Source organism: Numida meleagris, chromosome 1 (assembly GCF_002078875.1).
Source record: "Numida meleagris isolate 19003 breed g44 Domestic line chromosome 1, NumMel1.0, whole genome shotgun sequence".
Classification (NCBI taxonomy): domain Eukaryota; kingdom Metazoa; phylum Chordata; class Aves; order Galliformes; family Numididae; genus Numida; species Numida meleagris.
Window position 1 is genome coordinate 178,837,973 of NC_034409.1, and position 18,500 is coordinate 178,856,472.

Consider the following 18,500-nt stretch of genomic DNA (forward strand, 5'->3'; position numbering starts at 1 on the left):
TCTCCTCTCCTCTCCTCCTTTCTTTTCCTTCACAGGAAATCAGAAAGTAAAAGAAAACTTACCTCCTGAAGAGTGAAGAAAGTGGCAATAATTTTCAGCTTCATTTTTTTTTCCATTGTAATTTGTAAAGCAAAATTTTCATTCTGAAATTAAAACATACAGTAACAAGGGGAAAAATCAGTGGCAACACTATAACCTAAATTATCTAAATGTCAGGGTACCACGTCCAAGTATGGGAACCTGAAGAAGTACAAAAGGCCCTTAAAATAGCTGCTTATGAAATGTCAGTTACATTTGACATGCTTCTTTTTAGATTTTGAGATTTATGCCCTGAAATACAAGGATTATGTACTTTATGGATGCACCTAGAACAATGTGCCTTTATATGGGGGGAGAGTGGAAATATGCAGTGAAGAGAAGTGAAATGACAAGCCAATATTTTAAGATGGAATATTACAATATTTTATGTGGGGAAAAGAATCACACCCAAACTAGCAGAATTAGGGGTTTTTTTTGGTGAAAAAAGTCAAGTGAAGAAGGGGAAAAGAATGAAATTGCAATTATCCAGGCCATTATCTCTTTCCCTGCTGCTTATTTACATATTTTCATTCTGAAACTCTTAAAGGAGAAACTGATATCATAGCAGCTGCTGTTTGTCATTATTTCATTGTTATAAAATGAAACCTTACAGAATATCTCCCAGCAGTAAGAGACTTTCCAGCTATTGCCAGACTGCTCATAAGTGATAAGAAACAGTTTAGCAATAATCTTCCCTTCAGCCAAAGATAGTATATACACTTTAAATGCTGTGGAGTATAGAGAAACTGTTTAATATTTCAAGTTTACTGCCAATTTAAGATTACTGTGATTCTGAACACATACTTACTTAAACAAAAAATAAATACTTCCAGTGATTAAAATAACAGAAACAAGTGAGACTTTGCGGAGGATTTGATGCATTTGGAAACTTACCTGAATTTGAAAATATATCTATTATTCTATAGGTGCAGAATGAGAAGTCAAGGACTGAAAGGGCTGAAGAATATCTGTTTACTCTATTAGAACTTGGTACATTCTCAGATACCTTGTAGCCTTGGGTCTAAGATCAGGGAAGACTGTAATGCTGCTGGATGACCTCTTACACAAGTCTTCTTTCTCATTCCCAATATCAAAGTAAGAGGAAGCAAGTGGGAAAAAATGGGCAGGCCCTTGCCTCAATTTGTCTTGGTGGACATTTTTTGTCATATTCTAGGGCTACTTTTGGTTGGCTTGAGTGAATTGGTTCTGCTCCAATCAGCACAAGTACTAAATGAATGTAAAGATGAAAGCTAGATTGCATTTTCAAGCCATCTAGTGAGGTGTAGACTGTCATCCACCAGAAAAAAAAAAAACAACAAAAAAAAACTTGCTGTAAATAGACCCCAAGTTTTTAAGTCAATGGATGTAGTAGAGATATACAGATTATAGTGATAGGACAAGAAGGAATGGTTTTAAACAAAGAGAAGGGAGATTTAGGTTAGATATTAGGAAGAAATTCGTCACTCAGAGATCAGTGAGGCGCTGGCATAGGCTGCCCATAGAGATATCCAGGAATATCTTGTAGTTTTTCATTCTTTGTAGCACAGTAATATTTTTTTCCATTGTCTTGTGAGAAAAGAAATCTTTGATTTCTGTACATATATATATACATATCTCAAGACAATGCAGAATGTCCCTTGATTGGATTTGGCTTGACAAGTGCTCCAATAGCAGTTAATTTTGTATCGGTTGGACAGGCAGCTTGAATTAAAATCACTAGTATAACCTGCATTTAGGGCTTTTATTTCTGGATGACACTTTGAACTAAAGACAAAACTTAACTCTGTTTTCCTATAAAAGTGAATCCAAACCAACTTTTTATTTCCAATTTATTTATTTATTTATTTATTTTTGCAAAAGACAGTTTGACAGTCTGTATAGACACTGGAACAGATTATTTTAGGACAAATAAGTACTAAATACCATAAGCTTTATGAGTGAGATAATAAATACCTACACAGCCTGGTGAGTATGCAGGAGATAGGAACAGCTGCCATCAGAGAAATAGAATGGATCTACAATGGACAAACTGGGAAAAGTAGATGTACTTTGTGAAAGAAAACTGGCTTTTTTTTTTAATCTTCAGGCCCATTATTTTGTAGAAATTTAGTTTTAATCTTCTTTTAGTCTTACTCAAGAAGTTTTCTTGATGAACTAGTTAACCCAGAAGAAAGGAACACACACGTATGTAACTTTCAGCTCTATACATAAAAATCAACAACGACCACTCCACTGCAACAGTTTTAATCCAAATTATCCATTAGGCTTTTACAGGAAACCTACCGAGTTAGACAGGACTATAACCACAGCCATTTCTCCCTCCAGCTGCTTCTTTCAGTGCATTACTGTAGTAATTTGAGATCATAATTGCAAAAAGAATTATCATTTTTAAATTTTTTATGTTTGTTTCTACACTGTGCTTTGAAAAAGGTGCTAGCAAGTTTCCTTAGGGTGTTGGGGTTCCTGAATATTTTAGATGACAATCTTATACTTGCCATTACAAGTTTCACTTACAAAATGATTTTTTTCCCCTCCACTGTGAACATAATATTGTGAAATGAAATGTGATACTCCAATTCCTTCATTACTTATAGAAGTTCATATATGTGATTCCTGATGCACATTCATTTATTTATGAGGAAGAGCACTGCACATTCTGTTCTGAACTGTCACTGAATTAACATCCCAACTTTATACCAGGGGGACATCATTTAAGTGCAAAAACTTCCAGTTTTTCAGTTAAGTAGCAGAGCAGAAGCTGTAGCTCTTTGTACTTAGAAGAAACCCACTGGTGTTGGCACAGAGGTACTTCATTAACCTCTGTTGTTCAGTTACCATACTGGAGATATTACATTCTGTCTTCTGGGCTTCTTGTCTGCAAATCATATTCCATCTAAAATCCATTTGAATTAAGAACATGTAAGTGACTGCAGGACAATTACTGTAGAGCTCAACCTCTATTAAAAGTACTGTTTGTACCTATAATAGGTGTACAGTATCTACAGTGAGTCTTATGCCTAGTACAGTGTTTAGCAGTCTGAGGATGTCTATCAAGAAGCAGATTCAGAACTGTAGAGTACATACAACTGCATCAATTAATTATGAACGTTAATCTTTGATTTGTTGTGGGCCTGACTGGAAATCTTTTGGACATTTTCAAAAAGTTTGCAAGGAGTTACAGAAAGCATTAGAGAAGGCTTTTGTGTAGCTATGTAAGTAGCTGCAATGATTCCTGGCTTCTTTTACTGTTAATTGAATATAAAAATTGTGTTTCATATTTTTATAGATTGACATAATTTTGGCATCTAAATTCAACCTTCTTTCTTTTCTGTGGTGCTATATATTAGTCCCCAGCTAATGAATAACCCAGTGTAATTGACACAAGTGAGCCTAAATCAACAATAAGGGAAGAAAAAGAGATAATAGCAGGTCAGGCTGTCAGATAAAGGCTAGAAATAATATTAAGAAAAATACCTTTAAATAGAGCAAAAATACACTGAATCTACACAAAGGTAAAACCATCGATCATATGCAAAAAATGGCTGAAATATTTGGCAGAAAGTACGTTTTGCTTTTTAAAAGAAATGATGTATTCCAGTGTTACAGTAGCAAAGTGTGCTCTGCATATGTATCTAGAAGGATATTAAAATCAATTACAATAATAATAATGCACAATAATATTCACATTACAAAATCAAAACCTCTGATGTTAGTTTGGTACTCGGTAGAGATTTCCTTTGAAGATTGCTGTGCTATCATAGCATGATACTGGATTGAGAGTAACCCTGCACAGAAGGACTTGAGGGTGTTGGCTGGTGAAAAACTGAACATGGACTTGCAGCCCAGGTAGCCAGCTGACTGTATTCTGAGCTGCATCAAAAAACGGGAGGCCAGTAGGTTGAGAGAGGTGATTGTCCCCCTCTGCTATGCTCTTATGAGACCCCACCTAGAGTACTGTGTTGAGCTCTGGGGCCCCAGCATAAGGACATAAATGTGCTGGAGTGTGTCCAGAGGAGGTCCATAAAGATGATCAGAGGACTGGAGCACCTCTCTTATGACGGAACGCTGAGGAAGCTGGGCTTGTTCCGCTTAGAGAATAGAAGGCTCCAGAGAGACCTTATAGTAGCCTTACAGTACCTAGAGGGGGGCCTATAGAAAAGCTGGAGAGGGACTTTGTCTCTTTGTCCAGAAGTATAGTGAGAGGTAATGGCTTTAAACTAAAAGAGGATAAATTTAGATTATAGATGTTAGGCATTGGCACAGGCTGTCCAGAGAAGCTGTGGATGCCCCATCCCTGGAGGCATTCGAGGCCTGGTTGGATGGGGTTTTAACCAACCTGGTCTGATGGGTGATTGGAGCTAGACGATCTGTAAGGTCCCTTTTGACCCAAACCATTCTATGATTCTGTGATTCTGCGATCATCTTGAATTGCATCAAATAGCTGAATGCTGCTACTTTTAGCTGCATTGAGTAGATCCTTCCTTTTCTCCTAATCCTGTTGCATTTATGTAAATCAGAGAATTATAAATCCTGGATTTCTTTTCAGGAGGGATTGCAGAAAAAATAAGGACAGATAATTGGAAAAATTGCCAAATCTAATTGTGAAGGAGGACTGAACCAAGACTGAAATTTAATGGAGATATTCAGCATGGAAATTTCAGCTTAAATGGTTTGGGGAAAATCTTAGTAGTGACTGAAAATGATCACAGAATCATTAGACAACCTGATAGTGCTCATCACATCCATCTCAGCTGGAAGTCAGTTGGACTGACCTCTAGCAGGTCAGTCTCATGTGTCCTAATCATTCCTAATCCTTTCAGAGGAACTAAAAGCTATCCCACTATTATCATTTTTATTTTCAGAGTAAGAGTAGCACGAGGCAGCTTGAGTTCCATTTTCCCAGCAGCACACAGATATAGACAATGTAACTCAGATGTTACTACTCATTCAGTGAATGGAATTTAGCTGTTGGTTCACACAGTTATGGAAATTTTGGAATGAGTAGATGCTAATAAAATAAGTAGATTTGTCTGAACATTGCAGGAACAGCATAAGGTCCTGAATCTAAAATTACTTATAGAGGTGTAATGAAAAAAAAATTTAGTGGAATAGTCATTCTGAAATTAAATCACTCAATAAAGAGCAGAATTGGTATTTTATTTTAGTATCTGGCATCATAGATTCAGCTCTTTTTGTAGCAATCTCTTCATTTCTATTAAAACTGGTTATATTCTTCCACAATTTTAAGGTTAACAATGTCTATTTGGATTTCTGCTAATTCTTCCTTTTGTAGTTGAAAAATTTTGAGCATCTGTTTCTGATCAGCTCACAAGAAACCTCAAGTCACTGCTTTGTATCCTCCTATACAATCACCAAGAAATCCTAAGGAGTTGAGCTTGGCAGTGGGCTAGTAACAGCTTCTGAATGTCTGATGGTGGGAGGCACTTGCTCATACTGCTGCTCGAGATTTCTGCTCTGGATGCGTTTACATAAAATGCTTACTTTTTGAGACAGTTCCTCTAATTCTATTTCTCTGCATTGAAAATTAATTTAAGAAGGTCCGTGTCTACTACTGTTAGTAGAGTCCATGCAGAAAGAAGAATCATCTGTATTTAGTCATTGAATAACTCCTTGCTCAATACCTGCTTTCTTCTCATCCTAATCTTTGCAGAAGCTTTTTCTGCCGTTCCTGTAGTGTTGAGGGCAGGGTGAAAGCCAAGTTAGTTTAGCAAAAAACCTTGAGGCCCAAGTCTGCTTGGGCATGTGTTAATGGGCTCTGTGCAGGATGCAATGCACATGTGAGGGCAGGCAGACAAGAAAGCACAATGCTGTCAATAAAGCTGCAGAACTCAAGAGCTTCAGTGATTTTCATGCTGCCTTCAACCAGAGCCAGAGGGCTTCCGTAATTTCGTTTGCTCCTGCTTCCTCCTGAGGGACAGCTTTCTTTCAAGAAATAAAGGATGAGAGATAGAGAAGTCCTGTCTGAAAAGACCAGAGAGAACAGCCTGCTGCACTTGATGCCTGAAGGCAGGGAGTTCACCCTCAGCCTGCACTGCAGAGAGAGAGGCAGCATTTCTCATTTGAAAATAACAGAGACAGATGCAGTCAGAAGTCTGCAGCAGTAACATCTATTTTTAAATTCTCCCCTATACCAGGAAGAGCTGCCTCCTAATGAGCAGTCATAGACTCTTCACTGTTTTTTATGGTGACATTTTGCTTCTTCTAATTCTCTTCTAAATGTACATTTCTAGCAGAGCAGATAATAATTATGAATTATAATCATGTAGAACTCCTTACCAAACAACAAACTCCACCAAGATAGTGCCAAACAAAGCCGCAAGCAATTTCTCATTTATGATAATAGAGTTTTCTTCATTACTGCTATGGGGAAATGTCATATCTCAGCTGATGGCATACGTTGTTCTCAATGTAATGATCTTCTTTGGTTGTAATACTGATGAACCATTATGCCATCACATGTCAGATTTTGACTGTACCCATTTGCAAACTCAGGTTATGCTCCGTTGTCTAATTGCTTATTTTATGGATGTTTTGCTCACATGTTTTTAAGCAATGCTATTTAATTGCAGATAACTAATGGTAGTGATCTCATTATCTTACTTCAACATTTGATTTGTCTGGTTGCTGCAGGTGGAAACAATAGGTGACGCATACTGCGTTGCAGCAGGGCTCCACAAGAAAAGCCTTAGTCACGCTAAAGCCATTGCCTTGATGGCACTGAAGATGATGGAGCTTTCAGAAGAGGTTCTCACTCCGGATGGGAGCCCTATTAAGGTAAACCCTTTGCTCTTTATTCTCAGCTTATCAGTGGTACATCGGCCTAATTAATTCCACCGTATTCTGTCAGTAGAAATCTATTGCAAGGAGAATTAAAAATTGCTGCAAGAAATCACTTTGTATATTTCAGTGGTCCCTATCAATATTCATGCCTAGTTTTGTAAGCACAGCAAGTGACTTAACATCCTCATAATGCACATTTCAGTGTGCGCGGGGGTCTGCTTTGTATTAGCTGTCACTTCTGTTTTATACACTGAAAGTCTATTTGCGGCACTAGGTGCACTCCTAGAGACTTCCAGTTCAGTTAGTGTGAGAAGAAAATGATCCACACGTTCCAGGACCATCCTATGCTACAAGCTAAAGCATGGAATGGCATTTGGGAAATTCACTTCGGAAGTAAGCTCCTGAACTTCAGCTCTACTGTGGAGGCACTCAGACAGTTCTGTGGCTCAATGGGGCACATCTTTTCTCTGAACAGTTGTTGACCTGAATGTAACTGTGTGTGAACTGCTTGCTCTTTCTTGGTGATACTGTTCTTCCTTCCCACACAGTGCCAGTTCTTTCTCCTAGACTGGAACTAGGGCAGCAGGAGGTTGGAAAGCATGTCCTTTTGTACTTTTTCAAAGTTCCTCTCCATCATTCTGCTTCTTTTGATCTCACAACAACCTTGTAACCACTGGCACTTGGAATGGGAAACATTTAGGTACAAAATGGAAATTCAGCAGCGAAGAAAATCCTTGGAGATATTTATTTGCCTTTCCTTTACATGGCTCAGTTTACATATTGTCTTCATTTTACTCACTCCTGGTTTTGGTTAAATTGTTCTTTTTATTTTCAAAGCAAATGGGGAGATTATTTAGAACAATTATTCAACACTGTCTAAAGCCAATAACAAAAGCCATATACAGCTAGATGAGAAGGCTGGACAGAGTTCCCATAGGATTTACATCTTGGTTGAACTGCACTTTGCAAACTGCAATTTCTCATATCTGTTAAAAAGGGAAGCTTGAAACCATGGAAATGCTTTTTCTTTTCTTTTCTTTTCTTTTTTTTTTTTTTCTGGGAGGGGGTTGTGTTATGAATTTCTAAAACAATTTTTGAGGTTTTAAAATCTGTCAGAAAGCAGATACAGTTTTGAAAAAAATATTAAACAATGCAGCTGTGATGATCCTTGAGCAGTAAAATTATATACTTATATATATATTATATATATAGTTCCAACTCGTCTCTATTAAATGATGCCTTGAATTATATTTCTTGAACTCTTTGTGTGTCATGAATCAAGAGAGATTTAATCCAAATGAGTTGCTGTGCCCAAGAAGGAGAGCATGGACTCAAGGCAACTAAACTAAAAAATCCAGCAAATATAGCAACACAATATTCAAAAGAAAATATAAGGAGTTCTGCATGAAAGATTTGTATTTTTTGGTTCTGGTGCTTCTGATGAAAATTTTCTTTAAAATGACAGAATATTTATTTGTTTACTGTAAAATGTCCACTTGGACTATGGGTATTGAAGAAAAATTTTGGAAAAGCTTCACATGTTCTTTTAATAAACTGGGAATAAGCATTAAAAGACAAATCTTTTTTGAAGACATCAGAAGATGTTTTTGGCTTTAAGTTTTGATTTAGGACTGCTCCAAACTGGTATTTACTTACACCATACGAAATAGTTTTTCTAGATTGTTTGATGAGTTCTCTATTTTTCCAATGAACATAGCTGAGCAATACATTCTAGCTTCACTGTCACACACTGGAGTGCTGCCTTCCAGATCCGCTTCATCTTTTTACTCTAGTAAATGATTCCTGCAATCATAGGGAAATTTTGAATGTGTATGTTTTACACTTAGAGTCACAGTTAGGGAATGTTTTCATTACCGTTCTTTTTGCCAGAAAATTCTTTATAATTTCAATGACTTCATAAGAAAACCTATAAAAGAAACACCATAAAGATGATGCATGGGAAAGAGGTTTGCAAAGAAGAAAATGCTAGAAATAACTGCATATATTCAAAAAGTCCTAATGAGTTACCTTTTGAATTCAGAAGAAAAACCGTCAGTTTATTATAACTTACATTGAAAGCAGAGGTACTGAGGAGGTCCTCAGTGGACGTTAGTTATCCTGTTTTCAGTTTTAAGTGTGATTTCAAGGTGGGAGGGCTAGTAATACCAACCAATCTGAGTGACAAAAGCCATAGAAAGTTATTGTTGCCTTTGTACTGAGCCTGTTAATTCACACTTAAGGAAGTTTAAAGAGGCATAGGATCATAAAATATCCTGAGTTGGAAGGAAACCATGAGGATCATTGGATCCAGCTTCTGGCTCCACATAGGACCACCCAGAATTCTAATGCGATGTCTAAGACATTGTCCAAATGCTGCTTGAATTCCAGTGTTGATTTGATTTTAAGGATTCCTCTCACCTGGGTATATACCCTGTAAAACTATAGGCATAAGGGCTTTCATAGAAGTCAGCTCTAATTTGTCCTAGTTTAGGTATCTACACAGGGGTGAGATGAATCACACCCTAAAAATGTGTATTTTCTCAGTTGCCCATACAGGAATTTTGTAGACCTAGCCTAAATGTGGGTATCTACATTGTAAGCTTCTTCACTCTGTCAGATGAACCCTCCTACAAATGGCAAAGAATGCGTAGTTTTCTTAGGAGTTACGTCAATTATCGTCACAGTTAAATGCAGATGCATTACTTCTAAATCAAATTGTCATGAGTAACTTCCAGCCAATGCTGAGTTGCGTGGAGTGATCTCTGCTTTCATTAGTTTCTCACTTACAAAGCTTTGAAGGTGCTCATCCTGCCACAGACTTTCACTAACAAATATATCGTATATATAATCCACCTGAAGTTTAAGGAACCCCAGGATACATATAAAAATGGATTCTGCTACATACCATTAATAAGAGACTAATAGTTTCATACACTTTGCTATAAGGCACTGCCACAACAACATTTCATATATTCATGAACATTAGTACCAAAGTACACTGTGCAAACTATAAGATGTGAAGTGGCATGACTTCTCAACAATGAACTATAATGTATTGTAGTGTGGTTACTTTGAACTGGTCCTGTTGATATGGATGGCAAAACAAGCACAGTATTTTGACTACATTTTGACCCTAATTCTTATCAGAGATTCATATTACAAAGAACAGTTCACATTCCTTGAGTCATTGCCAAAGGTGTGGAATATAGAATGCTAAAAGCAGCTTTTGTTTTCTCATGCTGAATATCCTATATCAGTGTTAGGATATTTGAGAGCTTGAAATCAGAGGGCAGTTATCCTCATGCCCAAACATTTTTTTGGCATTTTTGCCAGTTTTCAGCTGTGGCCTTCTATCCTCAGGATAGTCTAGTAGCCTTTTGAAAAAATAAGACGATAGCTTCACTAACTCTGAGACAAGTTTTCAAAACATAATTCCTTAAAATCAGAGTCCCTCTGATTTCAGGAGTAAACAACAGTGCTGTGTTTACTCCCCCTAGAAACTGGCTGACAAGCATTGACTGAATAGGAGGAAATTATTCTCAGCCACTTTATATAATATATGGCGCCACAGTAACTTGAACTTTGATTTCTGTTAATTGGCTGATTATTACCACATGGTTATTCTGTTTTGAAAGTGTCTTCTAATAAGAAGCAAACATACTAACATCTCCTTGGTGTTTGCAGTGGATTTCTCTTCGAGAGACATAGTCTTATTTAAGCTCTTGGAGATCAGCACTGGAAATAGAGTTCAGAAATTACCCCCAGTTTGTAGGGTGTGACTGGCAGTGACGCACATTGAAGATGGCTCATTATTACAGAAGGCAATGTCTTTTAGGCAGATTCAAGTTACGCATCTTTCTGGGTTGTCTTGCTTACAGAGATTTCAGCTCTAGGGAAACCTAACTGCAATTATGAAATGCAGTGCTCTTTATTTGATGATTACTCAATTAGACATCTCTGACTTCATGATTATAGTTTATGGAATACATATATTTTCTAAATTACTTTGATGAATATATTTTGTTGTCATCTCAGGGCTGAATTCAAATGTTTGCTTTTTGTACTGCTTGAAGTGATCATCCCTGTGATAGCAGCTTATTGACATCTTACTGAGTGACACTGACAGTCTCAGAGATAGACTCAGAAAGTTAGGAAGAAAAAGTAAATGATGGAGTGAAAAATACTATATCACATAAGTGGGAATTAAGGATAGGATTTTCAGTATTAGCAGGCAAATGAAAGTTATTGTTTGGGTTTGCAGTTATCATTTGGAAGTATTCATTGCGCACTTTATGAAAAACCAGCCCCGTAGAGCAGTACCTGGACTACCTGACTAGAAAGCAAGGATGGACCTCGGGATGGTGGCAAGGTGCATGAAGCATGTTTGTTTTAGATCCGTGTTTTCACCCTGTGGCTCAGAGCACATAGCGTGCAGCTGGGGGCACCATGGTGTGCAGCTGTCACTTCCAGCATAGCCAAAGGCAGCAGTAATGCACACCAGAATGGAGACCTTGCACCTGCACTCCTTACAGCAACACAAATGAACTGTGATTTGCACAGTAATGAGAAATTTTTACAGAAAGAGAGAGAGAGAGCTATATTATGGCAGTTTGCACAAGTTCTATCATCAGTGTTGTAGCACAATCTGCTCTTCTTGAAAGAAATATTTGTAATAGTAAATGGACTGATTACTCTCTTGTAAGCAGTGGAAGCTCCGGGTCCCTGTACAACATTTCCTTACTCATTTCTACGTGGTGCAAAATCCCATTAGGTTAATGTGAGCTAAAGCTTTAGTGAAAAGAAGGGCTTTTGGCTCACACGCTACGTGTAGAATTGGTTATATCCTTTCAGCAAAATACTTTTTAGTCAGGAAGCTCTGATTTGATTTTGCTTCTGTGCCACTAATTAAACACAGTGCCCGATGACTGTAGTTTGAAAATATTGATTTAAAATTGCCTTCTACATTAAGTGAGCATTACTTGAATGTTCAATATTTATTATATTTTACTGTATCTCTTTAGATAAAGTGGAAGTATATTAATTTTAATAGCTAGAGATGATGCTGTAAGAAGAATACTCCAGAGTGTAGACCTTTAGAAATAAAGGTCACAATATGTATCTCATTTAATGTGCTTAAACCCATAAGATGTTATCAGTGGCATCCCTTTTTATCATGCTTCAAGTCCTGCCCAATTATTCAGTATGCAGTGTACATCCAGAAGACAAGAAAGGCTTCCTTTACTGTTTTTTGTTAAAAGGGCTGGGCTGGCAGAACATACCTGGTTTTGACTAATGAGATTTTCCCAAGGGGTTATTCTCTAAGATTGTCAGCTTCTTTTTTCAGTGCGTGAAGGTGGTCCTAGTAAAGTTGTGAACAGATACAGAACCAGGAACACAGTGAGGACAAATGAAGCTGCTGAAATTTGCTGCAGTTATGTAGATTTGTTGTGCACAGGTGTTTCTGTCTAAAACATGAAGATTGGGCTCTATCACAGTAATTCAAAACATGTTTTAGAAGATGTTCCTCTGCAGCTGAAAAATGTCATGTATCTTTCAAGTTTTTTTTTTAACAATAATGTGAGAACTAGGCCTGTAATCATGTCAGTCAGAAAACTCAGTTTTCTTTTTCCTTACCTGCTAATGATGACATAATTTAAACAGAATAGTGCAGGAGGTTTTCCAGCTGAATTTGGCTTCAGCTGGATTAAGTAACTTTCAGGTGAGGTAGATGAGACCCTGCATTCACTGGGCTTACAGGGCACACAGGCTGGTCCTCGGCTCTGTGGTTTCTTTTTTATCAAGATACAGTGCTTGATGCATTTGTAGCTTGTAACTTTCAAATGTGCATGACCAAACCTGTTTTCTTATTGGATTTATAAGCTGCACTCGAACAATGCAGTCTGGTACTAAAGCTCTCAACACAAAGGCTGTCTTTATCTATCAGCTAGTGAAAGAAAGGCAGCACAGCTGAGGGAGCATTTCATATCAAGGGTGGGATTAACCTCATCTAATTTCGAATTCTGGCAGCATAGACAAATGCATCAAAACTTGTTACTCTTACTCTGTAAATGGAGAAAATGTAGCTATTTTATTCTGCATTCATATGACATAATTTCAGTGGTTGCTTCATAATTAAATATTTGAATTAATATTTGGCAGATAAGTGTGACAGATACCCTTACCTCTGGGAGCTAACAAGCTTTCAGGAGTATGGATGATGCCAGTGAAGGGAGCTGGACTGACACATAGGTTTGAATCTTGTTCAGTCACAGCCTTCCCATTTCGGATAATATCAGACTTTCTATACCTCAGCTTCCTATATGTACAGTGCAGGTGACGGTGTTTTGCAAGTGAAGCCATTTCTGCAGCAAGCCTAAGCCATCAGACTTTACAGCCATACCACTGCATTAGATCTGGTGTGTATTTTCTAATTAAATACCTGTTCATGATGACTAGAACAGTGAAAGCCTGATTCTTATCAGCCTCTAATCTCTGCATGCTAAGTGGTAAATATTAATAAACATGAGCTCTGGCTCTTGAGTAAGCATACTGAGGAGAAAAAAGGGCTCTGTGTGTTCTAATGGTGCATGTCCATGGTGAGACATGACACATGGTAATGGGCAATCAATCTCAGTGCCTGTAACTTCTTCTGCCTACTCATTAAGTATTCTCTCTTGCATTACGGTGGTAAGGCACCTGGGCCCGAAGAGAAGTAGAATGGAAGTGCTGACATTTGCTTGAATATATGCTTTTTATGAGTTTCTAAATGAAGCAGCCATTCCCAAACATACCATGAAGGAGAGTACTTCAGTGAGTGTTATCTGTGTAGTCCTTCTCAGTGTGTTTTGCCTTGTTTTAATTTAGACTGTGGCGTGCTAACGTTATAGCAACTCAGTGGTCCTCACCAAATGTGCATCTTTATGTAAGCAGTAACAGGCTGTCTATTTTGTTTTAAGTTGTTGAAAGGATGACTGCTGATGCAGGCGTTCCTGTCAGCCGTGCGAGGAGCTGTGCTTGCAGCGATGCTTCTAGCTCCGTCTGTGGTCTCCTAGCAACTTCACCTTCTACCCAACGTCTGAATCAGCCTTGGGGAGGTATAGAATACCCCACTTCAGGATGGTTAGCTGTAAATAAGAAATTTCATTATGTTAAAAGAAAAAATCAGAAACAGTTCCACAAAAGAAAGACTTTCATTAAGAGAGATTTTGACTACAAATTGATGAACAAGCCCATACAAAGGTGCTTATTTTGTCAGGCTTACCAGCATCTGGGCAGCATTACTCCTTTGGATGTCCCTCAGAGCTGCATGTCTCAGGGAAAAGCTTGGCACTTTTTCTTGAGAGCATGCTTGGGAGGTGGTGATCCAAAGTCAGTTCCCTGCACTTGAGGAGAGCTTCAGTTCCTGATGCTATACGTGCCTTTGGAAAAGCAAAGTGAGAGGAGCAGATCTGAATTACAGCATATCTCTGTAGGCTTCTGGGAAATTGTAGGTTTTGTTAGGGTCCCTTAAGAGAAAATTCAAACCTTCCTCGGCCTTCCAATCATTTTTACTCAAGTGCTTCATTTGGTCTGATTTTAATAATAATCTTTATTATTATTAATAAAACCACACCCATTATTTTCAACTTCTGTTCTTTGGAAGGGATATATATATAATATATAACAAATAGTTATATATTACAGCCACTATGTGAGTATTTGTGAATATGTTGCAATCACAAGCACAGGTGGAGTTTAATCTAACTAGTAGATGCACAGCAACAGCTTTGTGGAAGAAGTTGGTCTGAAAAATTTGATGGATATTTATTCTGCTGAAGAGGGATGTTGTCCAGAGGGTTGGTTATTGTTTCAGATAGCATGCATTTCTTTTTTTAATTGGGTACCAGAGTAAAATCCTGATAGCTGGTAAAGGTAGGCTTCCAAAGCTACCAGGATACGATCCTGCACAGCATGAAGATCAGCCTGCTGTGGATAAAATTGCAGGGCACAGAAGCATGATATGAGCATTGGCAATGCAATGTAAGCCCAACTTTAGTTAATTAGAAGGCTATGAAGATATTCTTCTGACTGCTGAAAGGAAGAGACCTGAGAGATGAGTGATGAGCTATTTAATAAGGTGATGATCACTGGAAGAGGAATTATATTTGGACCTGGGCATTTTCTTCATGCTATACTTTCTCTGACATTGTTCTCCTGAGATAAGAGGATAGCAGGAAGCACAAAGACTCCTTCTGTCTACTCTTGTCTCCATGGCAAAAATAAATCAGGGTATGTACGCAGTACACTGGACTTTTCCATTGTTTATTAACTCACAGTGACTACTACATTTTCACATTTCTTTCTGACTCACAGAATTTGGGTTTTACCCAAGTGCTTCTGTAGTTCAGTGATATGTCCTTTTTGCTAAGGCAAACAAAACCTTGCTTTGATGGCTATACCCAGTGCCTCGCAGGGAGCAGATAATTTCTTCACCTCCTACACTTAATGTAAGTATGTGCCGAGGGAATACTGGTGGTGGTTTCAAGACTTAGTTCCTACGTGAGATTTGTGGCCACAGGATGTGCAGCTGGATTGTCGGGTTAGGTTTAAGGTCACTGCTCTGATTCTCATGGTTCAGCACTCATTCCAGATACAAATGCCTCCAAGTAATATTCCAGATGTCTGGCTAATGGTAGTTGGGAATTTTCCATGGAAAACACTTTTTAGATGCAAACATTGAATTATCAATATCAAAAACTTCTGTAGAAATGCCTGGACTCATTCTCATAATACAAATTTACCAGATTTTGGTGAATTTCCGATAAGAGAAAATTTCTCTCAAGAGCCATAAGGGGGTTAGTGACTATGGCAATCACCTGGATGAAAAAAAAAGGAAAAGAATTTAAACAGAGTAAAGAATTGAAATTTTGTCCTTTATGAAAGAAAAAGAAGAAAAAAAAAAGACGAAGAAGAAGAAAGAGAAGAAGAATCTGAAGAAAAAGGAAAGAGAAAAGGAAAAGAAAAAAAAAAGAAAAAGCATTCTTGGATATTTAGGATGAAAGATATCCTATGAAAAATCATTTTGCCCCTTGGCTTGGGCTGGGAGGGCACTCTGCACAGCTGCTGAATTTGCACATTCTGCTTATGACTTGTTCCAGTGGAGAACTTCCATACTGAGGATGAAACTTTCTACTCTTATTATTGCCATTAACTCTTAAATGCTTTGTTACACAGAAACAAACAAACAAACAATAACAGCAAAAAAAAAAAAAATAACAGTTAACTATCAGCACAACCCACTAGGTTAATTAATAATCACTGTAGTCCTAATTAATAATTCTGTATACACAGGAATTTTGTTACATCTTCACAAAGGTAACAATGGATGAAAATTTTATGCATGCAGGGATTCTTACTTTTTAATGATGTTATGTATTTGTAGAAAAAAAAAAAAAACCACCAGAAAATTATATGTAAAGTTATCCATGAAAATTTAAAGAATTGAACTAAGGAACCCACAGTAGCTGAGTTCTGAACTTTTATTTCGCTTAAGTCAAAAGTCCACATTGTTAAATGTCTTTTCTTCTCTCAGTATGTCTTTCTCTCATATAAGAATTAGAAGTCAGGTTTCCTTTATCAGCTATCAGACTATTTTTCCTCGATGGAGCAGAGATGGAAAACACTGTGCAAAAAAAACCTAAATAAAAGCAGTGATATGAGTGATATTATCACACAACCCTATGAGGAGTCACAGGAAGTAAGAAGTAATGCACTGAGAAGCAAACGCTAATTTTTGCATTAAAATAGTGCTTTATTGGCTTTTGTGCAGTCCAACAACATGTGCATGAACAGAAAAAGCTGCTAGGCTTGAATTGCCTCCCAGCTGAGTTAACAGGCAACTGGGCTCTCACGGATGGGATGCAGGGAGGAAATGCCTGCCCTATGCTGCATTGCTACAGCATCTGCCTCTCCTTGCACTTCAGTGTCCAAGCTGTCTGCACCTTCTTCTGGCTGGTGCTAGTGACAGGAATGAAGAATCTCCATTACTGTCATCTCAGACATGAACGTTGTCTTTTCTAGGCTCTGCAGTATTTTCTTGTCAGAACCACCATTATGTCACCAATGTCCCTTCATTTTCTATCTTCCAAGGGTCTAAAGAGTGAATCTGCCTAATTACAGAATCACAGAATGGTTGAATTTGTAAGGGACTTCTGTAGGTCATCTGATCTAACTCCCTTGCTCAAGCAGGGGTGTCCAACTGTTCTTATCTACAGCCAATAAACTGTGGAGTTTAGTGGTGAACAAGGCAAATCTGCCTCCTTCTTTGATCTGAGCTGGCTTTAAAAGCAAGAGATGGTATATCTCAAGGAGCTCTCCGGTCTGCAGAAGTAACACGTCCTCCTGGATATTGCAGCTTGGGCATTCGTTGTGATATGTGACAGTGCTAACACAGCTCCCTCTGCTTTCACACTCAAGCTGATAGGAGAAAAAGATGCAAGAAGGGACCTCTTTTCCACTGTCTTCTCTCTCCTCCTTTGTTTCCTACTGCGTGAATACATTTAAATGAGGTCCACTGGAAATAAAAAGACAGCAATTAAAAAATGGAGCTGAGTTGCATGCACTTTTTTTTTTGCTGCACCTGTTTGTGTTATGCATTTAAAAGGCATAGCTCTACTTACTTCTCTGTGACAGGCTAGTTATCTTGTCCCTTTTGTGGGTTACTCATCTGCTAATGTAATTTTGCTGGGAGGATTATACTCATTGCAGAAAGGAACCCCCATATAGAAAGGTTTTCAATCTTGCAAGGAAGAGTACCTTAGCAACCATTGCCTTGTGCAGAGTCCCACAGGAGCTACCTTTGGGTTGTCCCATGGAGAACAGTGCCTGTCTCAGCCCCACTGCGTGATTCTGTAGATGTGTTAACCTTTAAGCAGCTCTGGCTCCATACTCTGTTGTCCTCAGTTATGGGACTTTTAGACACAGCTGTCAACATCTCCTTTGCAAAAGCAAGAAAAAATAAATTGTATTTGTTAACGATAATTGACTGCTTTCCTTCCTCTATTCCCCACAAGACACTTACTTCTGAGAGTAAAAGTCAAAGTCTACAGTTTTAAGCACCATTTAAAAAGCTCTGTCATTTAACTGTTGTCATTATGTGGTGCTAAACAGTGAGTCATTACACTGTGCTATATTTGAGCAAACAGTTCAGATGCTGGGGTGGATGCCGAAGGGTAATACTTGGCCTTCTGTTTGAAGCTGACAAGTTCAGCAGCATTGTTTAACTGTTTCAGAATAGTTTCATTCCCTATGGAAGAATGCATTTCCTGTCAAAAATAAATCCATAAAATAAATGTTTAACAGTATTTCAGCTTCCCTTCATACAAGACATAGAGTATTTTTGGAAAAAATGCCAATACTTCAGAGGAACTTGCAAGAGCTTCTTCTGTTCAAACTAGGGTAAAAGTCATTCAGTATAAATAATCAGTTTCAGAGACTCCATATTAAATAGTCTGAACTTTTATTTAGACCAAATGATCTCTGTATTTTGGTATATTTCATGTCTGAGTTTGAATTTTGCTTTAATATTTAAAAAAAGAAGAGGGAAGAGGTGAGGAGAGGAGAGGAGAGGAGAGGAGAGGAGA

The 18,500-nt window shown here is 37.9% G+C and overlaps 1 protein-coding gene across 1 annotated transcript in view; it reads left to right on the forward strand.

Moving 5' to 3' along the window:
- The window catches only part of GUCY1A2 (guanylate cyclase 1 soluble subunit alpha 2), a 130,650-nt gene that overhangs the window by 76,104 nt on the left and 36,046 nt on the right, over positions 1 to 18,500 (forward strand). The window contains exon 6 of the mRNA XM_021407673.1: positions 6,730 to 6,873. Coding sequence (XP_021263348.1) covers positions 6,730 to 6,873 — 144 coding nt within the window. The remainder of the gene's footprint in view (positions 1 to 6,729; positions 6,874 to 18,500) is intronic.